Source organism: Onychomys torridus, chromosome 19 (genome assembly GCF_903995425.1).
Source record: "Onychomys torridus chromosome 19, mOncTor1.1, whole genome shotgun sequence".
NCBI classification, from domain to species: Eukaryota; Metazoa; Chordata; class Mammalia; order Rodentia; family Cricetidae; genus Onychomys; species Onychomys torridus.
In genome coordinates, this window is record NC_050461.1 from 33,615,966 (window position 1) to 33,630,142 (window position 14,177).

Consider the following 14,177-nt stretch of genomic DNA (forward strand, 5'->3'; position numbering starts at 1 on the left):
TCTCTTTATACTGTCAAGTCAAAACAGTATCTGTAAATGTTTTCCGTGGTCTCCGACAGGGACAGGCTGATGCCTGGTCAGTGTCACAGGCATGCTCCAGTGAGAATGCTACACAACAGCTCTGGTTGGCAGCAGGCCACTGTCCCTGAAGCTCAGCCTGCCTCTGCTCCAGAGCTGGCCCAGGGAAAGGGTGGGGAGGAGTGTGGGTGTTTATGGCGAGTGGAAGGGGACATTAACACTGTCTTAAGTCTACCTGGGAGCTACTCTGTCCACAGCAGCTTCTTTCCCTCTCCCTTAAGCTTTCTCCATTCTGCATTATCTTTAAGCCATGGAATGCTTAGGAGAGTTTACAAGCTGTTAGCCATTCCTTAGAGAATGAATCAGCCAGGGACACACAGAAAACTAAGGATTGTGCTGTAGGAGACAGAAGTGGGTGATTTTTTGCAGTTCCTGGTGCTCTTAGGGGAGGAGTTTGTTGAGGCAAGGGAGAGCTGGGGAGCAGAGCTGCAGTACTGAATGAGGGTGCAGCTCTGGGAGATGCGGGCAGCAGAGTGCAGGCATTAGAGAGAAGCCACTTCATCTCCATGTGGCCTAGCTCAGTAATCAACTAACACATTCTCCTTCCTCCTTCAATTTTTTAAAAAAATATCTGTTTACTTTCAAAATTCTCCACTTAAACAGGAATTAGGAGTACTTTTGTTCAGTCATAATTTGGTTTAAACGGGGTTTCAAAGATTAGCACGAAAGTCAACTATTAGGAATAACTGATTCTTGCAGAAACACAAGACAATAACTATTCCAAATAGTGTTTCCTATTTCCCTTTAGATCGAAAGCACACCAGTGTCTGTGTGGGAGTTTAGCTGGTGGAGCTCAACGTCTTCATTTCAAAGGTGAGATCACACAGGCCACCAGAGACTGCAGGACATGTGCTCCAAGGTGCCGTTCCTGACTACGCTCTGGGCTCTAGCTAGTATGCCAACAGGCCAGCTGCTGTTAGGACGTTCTGAAGAAGTCCTACTGCATGCTGCTCTCTCGTGACAGTTCACCTCATGGCTAAGCTTCCTGTGGCAGCTCCATTTTCACCTTTCAAAGCCTCCCAGCAAAAATGACAGCTTTTCGAAGGCCTCCTGAGGAATCTTCCTGTGTTCACTTCTCTTCACAAATGGCTGCTCAATGAACCTGAGGCTGAAATAGGCCCTTCACTTCAGCAGGTAGCTGGCCAGAGCTGAGGTTTACAACCAGGGAGAGTGAGCACTGAGGGATGTGACAGGCTGGTCAACTGAGGAGTTGACACTGTGGTGAGAGAGGAGCTGAGGACACTGGAGCAGCAGGCGGCAGGGGAGAAGGGGTTGACTGGGGGCTCCCCAGGGATGACCTCTGTCTCACAGCTTAGTAACCCCTGGTACAGTAGTACCTCCTCTCTTCAGGTTCTCCATCAGGAGAAGAAACACGTTTCACACTGGTACATACATGCAATGATTATGTAGACAGTACATTAAAGGGTAGCAAGTGATCAAATCTTGGGCTCAGTTTCACATCTTAGTATTACCAGCAAGAGAGAGAGCATGCACTTACTTTCACCAGACACATGATTAGCTGGAAAGAAGCCTTCCTGCCCCTTCCCTAAGCTGCCATACCACCAGTCTTCATTATCTTTGAAAAACACTCGGATAATGTCTCCGCGATGGATGCTTAGTTCATCTGATCGGCTCGCTGTGTAGTCATAAAGAGCCACGACCTAGGAGGGAGATAAGACCACCACAGCTTTATCACAACTGTGCCACAGAAAAAGCCCCAACACTCACTTCCTCTTGCAGAAGAGCAGCTGAAACCAAAGCAGGACTTTGGTAAGTCTGAGGCTGCATCAAGGGTTGCTAATAGGACCAGGGCGGTGGGAACACAGCAGGAGAAGAAAGATAAAAGACTGTGGGATTGAGAAATGGTTAAGAGCATTCAACATACAAAGATTAGCTTCAAAATACCAGATGTTAAAGTTCTGAAGTAAACTACTTTGAAGCAAATTAAAAAAGACAAACCCATCACACACCATTCCCTTTCTTAGAAGTGCTTTATAGTACACCTTGAGGTCCCATTCTCTGTGCTAAGCAGATGCATCTGAAAGAAAAAAGCTCCAGGTTATCAGTTTTACAAAAAAGGAGAAGCTCAATGGGACAACTTGATTATATAATTCTATTATCATCACTGGGTTTACTGCTGAAGTCTCCTTTTGAGAAAAACTTCTCTTGAAAAGCAGCTTTTAATATTTTATACCAACACCTAATCCTTCTGACTTTCCTTTAACAGCTGATCTTTGCTAGACACAAGCGAAGAGCAAAGGCCTTTCTATGAGAATCCTCTTCTTTGTTTGCTAACAGTATTTATTCTATTTTATATGTTTTTCTCAACACACACACACACACACACACACACACACACACACACACACACACACAATGATGCTGTAGAGCTACAGAGGTGTTTAAAAGTCCTTGATAGCATTTGAAAGGAGAGCTCAGTCCAACTCAGGTCTGGTGCACACCGTGTAAAGTGGGGCAAATAATATGCATGCACATGAACATGCTTACTCTACTGTTCCTTCACTAAACAGGGCTTCCAAACGTATGTTACATAACTATGTAATGAAAACACACCATTATAGCCCTCTGAAACTAGGTTGCCGGATCCTTTCAATGAACAACTATTTCAATCCTAACGTGCCTGATGCTGCACCAGCAGTGGTAAACCAAACAAAAGTAGGATCATCATTTCTAGAAGAGGCACCTCATGTAGGCTTTGGAGGAGAACAGAGGATAATTAGGGATTACCGATTTTACAGTGAGTTTGAGTTCAGTTAAGAGAAGCCCCCAAATAGTTCAACATGGTGAAGCCCTGCAATATGAGTGTCAGTCAAAGGCAGGGAAGTTAAAGCTCGGGGAGTTAGTGGAGTCTGACGACCCATGTCAAAGGAATACAGTGGCTGGATGAGGCCAGCATGCTTATCTGTATAGTTCCAGTTCTTCTGAAGGACAGCAGGAGGATTCAGCTCAGGTGTACATGACATTTAGGAAGTCTCGCATCGGGTTTATGTCATCATGTGGACCACTCATAATTTATAGAGTTCATAAAACTGATATATTAGAGCTTCCATTAAATTTTCCACAAGGGTCTGTTGATGAAAGAATCTCTTGAGAGAGACGGCTCCACAAGGGCCTCGCATGAGATTGCCCACCATACTTCTATGGTAGTATCCATTGAATTGGATACGTTCTTGGATCCAAATGTAGCACACATTACATGCCACTAGTTGCTATTACCTATGAACTTGTTACACACATTTTGTTATGGACCATGCTATACTCTTTAAAATATAAATATGGAAGCCCCTAGTCCTTAATGTGACTATATCTTGGAGAGAGAGCCTTAAAGGAGGCAATTAAAATTAAACAATGCCATCCTAAGTCGTCCTGATCAATAAGATCACTATACTTGGAAGAGGAAGAGATACTAGAAACACATATGCACACAGAGAAAAAGGCTAGGTGAGGACACAGTGCAAAAGTGACCCCCTGCCAGGAAAAAAGGCCTCAGGAGAAACCAACATTGCTAATATCTTGATTTTGGACTGCTAGCCTCTGAGACCGTGAGAAAGTAAATTCCTATTGTTTAAGCCACACAAGCTGTGGTATTCTGGTATGCAGCTCTAGCAGATCAATGCAGTTCCATAACTTGATGGCTTGAGATAAGCCCCTTGTCACTATCCTGTCTTGGAAGCACACATGAGTAATGCCTCCCATGTATCTACTTCCAAGTCTGGGGAGCTTAAGCTTTGTCTCTACACTGTAGGAGTGCTATCTCCTAAGACAGATGCAATGCCTTTCCCATTAAATTTCACAACGAGCATCCTTCGGAGGGTAATGGTTGATGAGGCATCAGTGGTTCTCAACCTGTGGGTTGCAACCCACTGGAAGGTCAAAGGACCCTTTCACAGTGTCACCTAAGGCCATCTGGAAACACAGATCTTATATTATGATTCATAACAGTAGCAAACTACAGTTATGAAGTGGCAACAAAAATACTTTCATGGTTGGGGGTCACCACAACATGAGGAACTGTATTAAAGGGCTGCAGCATTAGGAAGGTAGAGAGTCACTGCTTTAAAGCAATGGAACAGTCTTTGGAGCATATCATATTATTATGGACATTTGCCACAAATGTCTATGTGCCTATCAACAAGGACTGGTGTGCCTGTCATGCTGGCAGTCTACATTCTGGCAGTAGAGTCTGATCTTTGGCTAGGACACTTCTTTTATACTGAAAGTCCACGACAGAAACCATGTGGCTCAGGAGAAGCTGGTGGTATGGTTTTCAAGTGTGTGTTCTTATCTAAAATGCTACTACCTTCTCATTTGAAAACATGTATTTCCTTCTGATAATTACAGTTTAATGGTAATCTTCCTTGGTTGAATTTGGCAGCAAATTATTAATAAATCCTGGCCTTTCTATCTACAAGACTTTACTGTTTGAGTGTTCAACCAAAACTGTAAAAAAGCCAGTAGGCAAAAAGCCAGCAAGAGGTTTGTCCCCAGTGAACACTATCTGGATCATCCTCTTGTTCCAGCAGGCCTCGTTGTTAACATTCTGTTTGGAAGGTCTCAATGAGTGTCTTCTGTGACACACCACTCGGTGCCCCACAATGGCCTGCATGTATGTAGCACAGAACTGTTTTCTGCAATATGATTCAATTCTTAAGCTGAAAGAGTAGTTACAAAATCTTTCTATAACAAATGCTAAAAGATATGTGCTAGTGTGCATATACCTTATTATGATGTTGTAATAAAAGGTCTGGGAAACAAAATGGTTCATAAAATCCACTTTGTTTATATACAGATGGTCTTTGACTTTTTATCGTGTTAGCGCATAACAGACCTATAAGTTGAACTGGCAAATGCATTTAATATACCTAATCACAGCTTATCCTGTGCTTTGAGAATTTATATTAAGCCTACATAATCATCTAACAGTAGTCGATTCACAAGAAAATTGTTGAATATTGCATACAATTAATTGAATATTATACTGAAAAGCCATATAATATCCTATGCCACCCTGAGTGAGGACCATGAATATTTGAAACAGAATCTCTTTCTCAAAGTCAAGTAGACTGGACAAAATCTTGAGTGAAGTGTCATGAACAAGTTTTGTTTCTATTTGTTTGTTGTTTTGAGATCAGGTCTTACTATGTTACCCAGGCTGGTCTCAAATTTTGGGGCTCAAGTGATCCCTCCTGCCTCAGCCTCTCTAATGGTGGAACTATAGGTGCATACAACCACACTGAGTTAGACTGGTCATTTGTTCTGTCTGACTCTCTCCTCTCTCCTTCTTTTTTTGGGAGGAGTGGGTACTGGGAATCAAACATAGGGCCTTATATGTGTTTGGCAAGTGCTCTACCAATAAGCTACATCTCTAGTCATATTTTTGTTTTTGAGATGGGATTTTACTATGGATCCTATGTTGGCCTCAACTCATAATCTCACTGCCTCAACCCACCAAAAACTTGGATTATAGGTGTGTACTACCCAAATGGAGTTTAAACTTTGGTTACTGATGCATATATTTTTCAATCTTAATAGAAATACCTACTGGACACTATTTTGTATTTTTTAAAAATTAGCCTGGTTATTAAAAGATGCTAGGCAGAGTTTTCTTTGTAATATCTTTCAGGAAATTAAACATTATTAGAACTGTCTCTGAAGGGTTCTCAATGACCCTTGCAGGGACAGTGAGCAGTCAAATTCAGCACTCTAGTTGTTCCTTGTACTTTTATCTAGAACAAAATCCAATAGTCAATATTCATAATGTCCTCAGGCAATTTACCAAGCCAAATTATGTTGAATAAACACATACACTTGAGCACATTCTCCTGAAACAGGGCTGCAGCTGGCTTCATGCTCATTGGAGAACTTTGCTCTGCCAGGCTAACACCAGTGGGACACCTGGACTCTACTACCTTCTCTATGCTTTCTCCTTAATTTACTTGACCTCAGGCTTTTGGTCTTCAGAACTGTGAGATAATACATTTTGCTTGTTTTAGTTATCAACTCTGCAGTAGTTTGCTACAACTACTCCAGGGAACTACAAAAGGCACATTCTGCTTTGTAAATGAGCTGGTTTTTCCTGTACTCCTTTAATATGAGCTGGACCATGTTGTACCATGCAGCTATCTAATGTGATCTTGACCCTTCCCAGGATTACTTTTAAGTTTTGTCAGAATAATTTAAGAGACAACTTTAGGGCTAAATTAGCTTCACTGCCAAGGTGCAACACTGCTAATAATTCCACTCATGTTTTTCTACTGGATATCAAAAATGTGAATTTTCCCAATGGGCAGATGGGCATTCATCCAAATACTTAAGGGTACGTATAATGGTTACTGGTAGGTTCTTACCAATTAATTAATATACGATAAAATTTTAAAGTACTTTTTAAATATTTATCTTAAAATTAAATAAACTTTGAGTTATTTCTAATACTAATTAAGAAATATTGTCCTTACTATTAAAACAGAAATAAGACAAAATACATTGAGAGCAAATTTAATGCTAAATCCTAGAATGTATAGAAACTCTTCATTACCTGTTATATGATGTCTTTCCACATAGTGACACTGAATTCTATTTTTCTTCATAAGAAGAATAAATAAAAGCTACCCTATTCCTAGGACAGTACAGCAGAACCAGCCTTCTATTAATTATTTATAGGAATACCACATGAGAGAACCTGAGAGTATTTGTACAAAGTAATCAAGGTCCTGTTACTTTTAACTAGTCTTATCTAGATAATAATAGACAAGGTCCTGTTACTTTTAACTAGTCTTATCTAGATAATAACAGACAAGGTCCTGTTACTTTTAACTAGTCTAATCTAGATAATAACAGATAAGGAACTAGAGATAACGAAAGCAAATAATTGCATAAAACATATTGTCTTATACGAGACAAAAACTTTGTTGCTGTCATGCTTTCTAATGCTGGTATATGCAAAATCAGAAACATTTTATCAAAGAAGTATTTGAAAGCATTTGATTTAAATTATGTTCAGATAAAACAATAACAGCCATGAGTGAATCAAAAGAATATAAAACTAAGACTCAAGAGAGTGAATTTCCAGTCTTTCCCTGTCTCCAAGGTAAAGTACATCACCAAACACCAGGTTTGTATGGCTTTAAAATAAGAGGTTTATGGAAGACAGTATCTGGTACACCTGTCTTTGACTTCAAAATTTTACTACATGTGTTCAAACAATTATTCCTAAAGAATATCATTCATAGACTTAAAAGTAAATTGAAACTATGAATATACTGAATAATGATGTGGCTTTATTTGTGGTCATTCATAAATTGTAAAATCTTCTGTCTGACTGCTGCAATTGTACAGCAAAAAGGCCCTTGGTAATAACTAAATAACAATGAGAAAGCCCTCAATAGTTCACCATTTGGGGAATTCTCTAACAAACAAATGAAAGTGGAAGTTAATACATTTTACTTTAGGCTTAAAAAAATAAAGCACTTCATGTGTGAAGGTTTATTTTTATATGATGACTAATGCTATCCTATGAATTTCTGTGTTCTTCCAAATCAATGTTTTGAAACCTAACTACCAATGTGATGGTTATCAGGATGTAGGGTCTGTGGAAGGTAATTAGGGCATGGGGGAAAATACGTCCTCAATTTGTGGTACTACTGGAAGATGGTGGAAGTTTTAACAAGTGAAACACAGTGGAGTTTTTCCTCAAAAGGAATTGTGGAGGACTGGTCTCTTTTCATCTCTTTGCTTCCTGGCTACAGTGAGATGAGCTGTACTTCATTTTCTAGATGTCCTTTCTCCATGTTTTACTGTCACAGCCCCCAAAGCAGCAAGGGCAAATATTAATAGATAAGTTCATGTACAAGCACATGCATATTTGATGTGGTAGGGAAGAAGATAAAGATATTGTAGCAGAAAAGGGTGGATAAGTTTACAGGATTTTTGCATATAATTCTTATTGTGACACCCAGGGAGATAGACACTACTGAGCAAAGGACTCAAACTGACCAGAAAACATTCTAAAGGGCATGATAGAAAATAACAAAGAGGATCTGAGACATGGAAGACTCTGAGAAAATGAGTAAGGATAGCTTCTGGCATAATGGAATAATAAAAATTAGTCACTCTTGTAAGAAAGCAGGAGCACTGTCCAAACAGTTGAGAGTAACTTAACAAAAATTCTGAAAACTAAACAAAAGCTTGTAACAATGTGAGGATTATATTTGATAAAAGTCGTTAAAGCTTGGTAATAAAAATAACAGGAACCTGCCTAAAGCTTTAACTTGCCTTACTCACACACAACACTTCCTGGCCAGCTCCAAGGTAGCCTTGAAGCCAGCATGCTCTGAGATATAATGGCTGTAGGAAGTAGCAGTTCAGCAGCCAGCAGAGAGGCAGGGTGGTCGGAGCATCTCAGAGCTCCTTTCCCATAGAGAAGCACTCTGTGTGCAGCATCTCCCTGAAAGCATCCGTTCTGAGGGATGTCTGAATTGCTGTGACTCAGAGAATGCCATGCATATAAGGTAGTTATAAGCCAGGGGATCCCTCAAAAACTACAGTTGATTGTTAGGATGCAATGCTGTAGGTAGTAATACAAGTTAGGACTATATAGTTTTCAGGTTTGATGTATTTCAAAGGTGTAATTGATAACAAAGGTACAAAACATGTAAAGAAAGAGGATATGACCACAAAGAAAGCAAAATGTAGACATTTCTCATGAAAATGGATGTTAAATTTACTAGACAAAGATTTCCAGTCAGGATTTTAAAATGTTGAAAGGCATAAAGGAAATTTGTTTAAATAATTAAGAGAAAGTATGAGAATAATAGCTCACAGGAATAGAAAACACCAATAAAATAATGTCAAAATCCATAAAATTCTGGCATTGCAGAGAAGGACAGCCTAGGCATCTTGGTGAGATCCTGTTTCTAAACAAAGAAAACTCAAGAAGGGCTAGGAATATAGCTCAGTGTTGGAGGACTTTCCTTACACAAGAAGACCTTCAGTTTAATGCCCAATAAGGAAAAACAAACCAAGCTAAACCAAGCAATAACAACAAACCCACATAATTTATAAGTTTCTATAGTCATTTAGTTGAAAAAGAAACAATGCCCAATAAGGAAAAACAAACCAAGCTAAACCAAGCAATAACAACAAACCCACATAATTTATAAATTTCTATAGCCATTTAGCTGAAAAAGAAACTTGATATAGAAATAGTTATAAACACATGTTGATAGGCTTACAACAAATAAAAATAGAACATGCATGACAGTAACAGCACAGATGTTAAAGGTGAGAAAGAGTGATCCTAAAATTAAGATGTTAACTGAAATTCTAAGGTCAATTACTAGGAAAACAGCTCAATAAAATTACCAAAAGAAAAGAGAAAAAGGGAGAGCAAAAGAGAGACACGAATTTACCTTCTCCCAAAGGAACAGTGGAAGTATTACAGGACAACAAACAAAAACATATAAACACCCAAAGCTAAACCAAATTTAGCGTTTGATTCACTCAGATTTTATCAGTAACTGAGTTAAATGTAAGTTGATTAACATTTCAAAATGAAAAATTACAAAAATGAATAAAACTCATGATTCGACAATAAACTGTGCAAGAGGAACACTTCAGATTTTAAGGCAGACGAGTTGGAAGGGACATCACCCAAATGGGTTGGAGTAGTTATGTTTGTATCAGGCAAACATTTCAAGACCAAAACTGTCACTATCGGCAAAGAATGATGCTTTATAACAATAAAATGACCAGCTAGTCAGGAAGATAAAAGTAAGGACAAGATTGTATGTGCTGTGTATATACAGCTCAGAACACTGGAGACAGAACTGTTTGAATGAAAAAATGCAACAGACAACTCACCAGTCATAGTTAGAAGCCTTCACTAGAGTCCATATGGATAGAATCTAGCAGAAGGTCAACTTGGAACCAGAAGACTGAATCAGCATTACAAAGTAACTAAATATCATGATTTTTATAATATATTCTACCTCATATAAAAGTAGTATACATGTTTTGCAAGTGTACATGGGACACTCCCTAGAATAGACAATATGCTAGACCATAGGCAAAATATTTTTAAGGACATAAAATTTAAAAACTCAAATTCATAGAAACTATATTCTACAGCTACAATGAAGTGAAAATGGAAACCAGTTACATGGTGAAATTAGGAAAATTCACAAATATGTGGAAATTAAATAAAGCATTCCAAATAACCACTGGACCAAAGAAGAAAGCACAAGGATAATAGAAACAAACAAACAATCAACAGTAACAAGTGAGGCTGCAAAGAGACTCAACCCTATTCATGTCTGGTAGGATTTAACAACGATTAAAATATTTGGGAAGTCATTTTGGAAGTTTCTCAAAATAATACATGTAGATTTGCCATACTATGGTACAGCTACTCTCCTAAATTTACTTTCCTTTTTAGAGGGGGGTGGATACAAATGCATGTGTACATGAAAATTTGGATATTTTTGAACACGTGTTTCTGTGTGTGAGAGCATGCATGTTTGTGTGCATGTGTAGGCCAGAGGTTGATGTCACATGTCTTTCTTGATGGCTCTGTAACTAATAAATTGAGACAGGGTCTCTCACTTGAACCATACCTCAAGGATTTGGCTAGGTTAGTTAGCCCGTTTTCTCTGGGGATTCTGTTTCTGCCTCCTGAGTGCTAGGATTACAGATGGGCCACCACACTTGTCTGGCATTTACACAGGTGCTGGGGAACTGAATTCTGATCCTCATGATTGCATGGCAAGTGCTTCACCAACCTACAGAGCCATGTCTCATCTCCTACTCTTAAATTTCCAAAGAATTGAAGACTATGTTTGAATTCACACACCCCTGTTTGAGAGTGTTCAGTATTACTAGTAATAGCTTAAAAACAGAAACTCAGTATCAAACAGTGGGTTCATGGACAAAATGTAACATACGCAAATAACACAATACTCTTTGGCCATGGGAAAGAATGCATTGTGATACACTGTACAGGGCTGAACCTTGAAAACATTTAGTAAGCCAGACACAAGGTGCTATATAATATACACACACAATTGAATGAGCGTGAGCGTGAGCGTGCACGCGTGCATGTACACACACACACACACACACACACACAATTAGAAGCTAAATTTTATGCAATGGGAACCATATTAAATGAAGTTGTTATGAGAAATTATAGTTACAACTGGAACAATTGTTATGGGAGGTAAAGTTGTTTAGAAGCAAAGCAATAGTATAGGTGATGGAACAAATATAAAGACCCAGCTTTCCATGTCAGAGAGGAGACCCTTGACTCTGGCCGTGATAGTAAATGCAAGAGCTTAGATTGTAGAAATACAATGGACAGAGAAAGCAACATGTGTGGGACACCAGGAAATGATATGAGCCTAACAAGGGTTTACTTGTAGGAACCAACAGGCTTGTAGTATTGTCATAGAAAATCAGAACAAATGGGAAGGCCTTGGAGAAGACAGGAATACTGGGCAGTATTTACTTTTAGCTTTACGTTTTGTAGGTTCTCAAATGGCAACACCCTAAATCTTGATGATAAAGATTACTTTCTGGAGTAGAATGGAAAAAATAGGTAAGATTAGACTAACAGCTAGAGAATCATTCACACTTAGGTGTCAGATGCAAGTGGTTCAGTGAGCTTTCAAAATAGGACTCAAGGAAGAGTGCAAGAAGGCCCATCTCCTCTCATTGGTGACACTCATAACTACCTTCTCATTCCTCCACTCCTGTCTTGCAAACAGCTGTCTGTGGCATGTGGGTAGCAGAGTTGCAGGGCAGCAGGTGTCTGTCATTTCCTTTCTCAAGGTCACAGGTGACCCTGCCTATGCACTAGAAAAACCACAGCTTCTGGGCCTCCTTCTTCCCACCAACCCCAAGATCCCTTCTCACATCCAGGTTGCCCTGTCTTACATATCTTTCAGACCTCAGCTATTGAAAAACTTCTGGCCACTTTTCCTAGGAAATCACCTAGATTCTATCCACTAACCTCAAATCACCATCTGCTTGAGGCTTCTTTGTGGGCTGATAGAATGCCTTACAAGAAGTATTACAGAAAACAGCTCTCTTAGGAGGCTCCCCTGGAAGGCATTTGTACTGGGCTATGCCCCAAAACATGGTCTTGTGTAGTTCTGGCCAGCATATGCAATGGTGCTCAGCACTCTGCAGGCTGTCACCCAGCTCTCTACCCACCTTCTAAGTGTTGCATGTTACAGTAACAGAATGCAGAAATGACAACAGCACTATGGAACAGATGTCTAAAAATATCACTATGTTACAGGACTAACTACTCTTGCTGCCTGAACAACTTGTGATTTCCACAAAATCTGCCTCATACTATGGAGTAACATAGAAATTTAATGATTTATTAATGTAGATTAATTATATTTTTAGAATTAATGTTATTGGTCCATCTTCCATAATGGATCAACATATTAAACTGAATTGTTTTTAGATGATCTTAAAAGATTATTTGCCCCAGTTTCTCCTTTGGCACATAATGACGTTAATGAGAATACCCTTTTCTTGCAGAATTATGATAGAAAAATGAAATCACTTATAAGAAACACTTTACACAGTACCAGGTATACAGAAAGTGCCCAAAATGTTGGAGATAATTATTTTTATTCAACTTTTCAAAAACTCTTCAAGTCATAGAAGAATATTGGTTTCAGTAAAACATTTCTGTAGAATATCTACAGGCATAAAGATGATTATATATTCTAATATAGGTCTGTGAACTCCAACTACATATCTGACAATAATCATTTTTTTTATTCCCATATTTGGAGCCTGTCCTGGATCTCACTCTGTAGCCCAGGCTGGTCTTGAACTCACAGAGATCCACCAGCCTCTGTCTCCCCAGTGCTGGAATTAAAGGCATGTGCCACCACTGCCCAGCTCAGAACACTTTCTAGTGTTTCAATACAATCATAGAATACGCTTTATTCCTTTTAGGAATGTATCACGATCTTAGCACATCGAGCTAACCTGTGACTCAATTATGTGGATATACCGAGGGTGTCTGGGTTAAGTCACAGCAGTGTTGCCATCTCTGGCCGAGACAAGCTTGCTGTTGGCAGACGATGGCAGAATAAACTGCACCCGGGAAGACAGGACTCGTCAGTTCATATTTTTCAGAAAAGAAATCCTTTGTTTGAACATTAGTGTGGCAGACAATGGATGTCCAGCTAAGCACTAAGCACAAAAACCAGTACTACTTTGATAGTCTTTATGTATGTATGTATGTATGTATGTATGTATGTATGTATGTATGTACTATCTATCTATCTGTCTATCTATCTATCTATTTACTTATGTCAAGGCTAACGGTCAAACTCAAGGTTTTATGAATGCTAGGTCCTATCATTAAGGCTGGGTCCCCTGTCCCTAGTTTGCTACCCTTCAATTAAATTTATCCTAAGATAAGAAATACTTCATGTTAATTGTTTCCTTTTCTGAATGAAAGTTTTCTTCACTTTAACAATGATCTACAAATGTTTGGTTTCTGGTGTAGAATATTTTGATACTTCTTTAAAATGATCCAATTTAATTTTGCTTTTTACAAATGGTAAATTTTAAGTAATCACTAAATCCTGAATTGAAAGATATGCAATTACAACTTTGTCAAACACAAAATAAAATCGAAGAGACAAATAATAATAACCCTTAAACAAAACACTGAAAAACTGTAAGTTGCCTAAAACTAAAGCAGTAGCTGCCATTTAATTGTTTTGTATTTTCCTAATGTTTTGTTCAGAGAATTCATAAAGGGACACTCTAAAACATGACAATTCCATAGAGACTGGAGAAAGTTACTGTGGTGGTTTGAAAGAAAATGGTCTCCACAGGGAGTGGCATTATTAGGGGTGTGGTCTTGTCAGAGTAGGTGTGGCCTCAGTGGAGGAAGTGTGGGCTTTGAGGTCTCCTTTGCTCAAGCCACGCTCAGTGTGACACAGTTGCTTCTGCTGCCTGAAGATCAAGATGTAGAACTCTCTGCTCTTTCTCCAGTACCATGTCTGCCTGCATGACAATAATGGACTAAACCTCTGAAACTGTAAACT

General features: G+C 39.0%; 1 protein-coding gene across 4 annotated transcripts in view; it reads right to left on the reverse strand.

Annotated features, from left to right (window-relative positions):
• The window catches only part of Ahi1 (Abelson helper integration site 1), a 117,272-nt gene that overhangs the window by 24,930 nt on the left and 78,165 nt on the right, over window positions 1-14,177 (reverse strand). For all 4 annotated transcript variants that reach the window (XM_036168901.1, XM_036168903.1, XM_036168902.1 and 1 more), the window contains one exon: window positions 1,577-1,739. In XM_036168901.1, coding sequence (XP_036024794.1) covers window positions 1,577-1,739 — 163 coding nt within the window. The remainder of the gene's footprint in view (window positions 1-1,576; window positions 1,740-14,177) is intronic.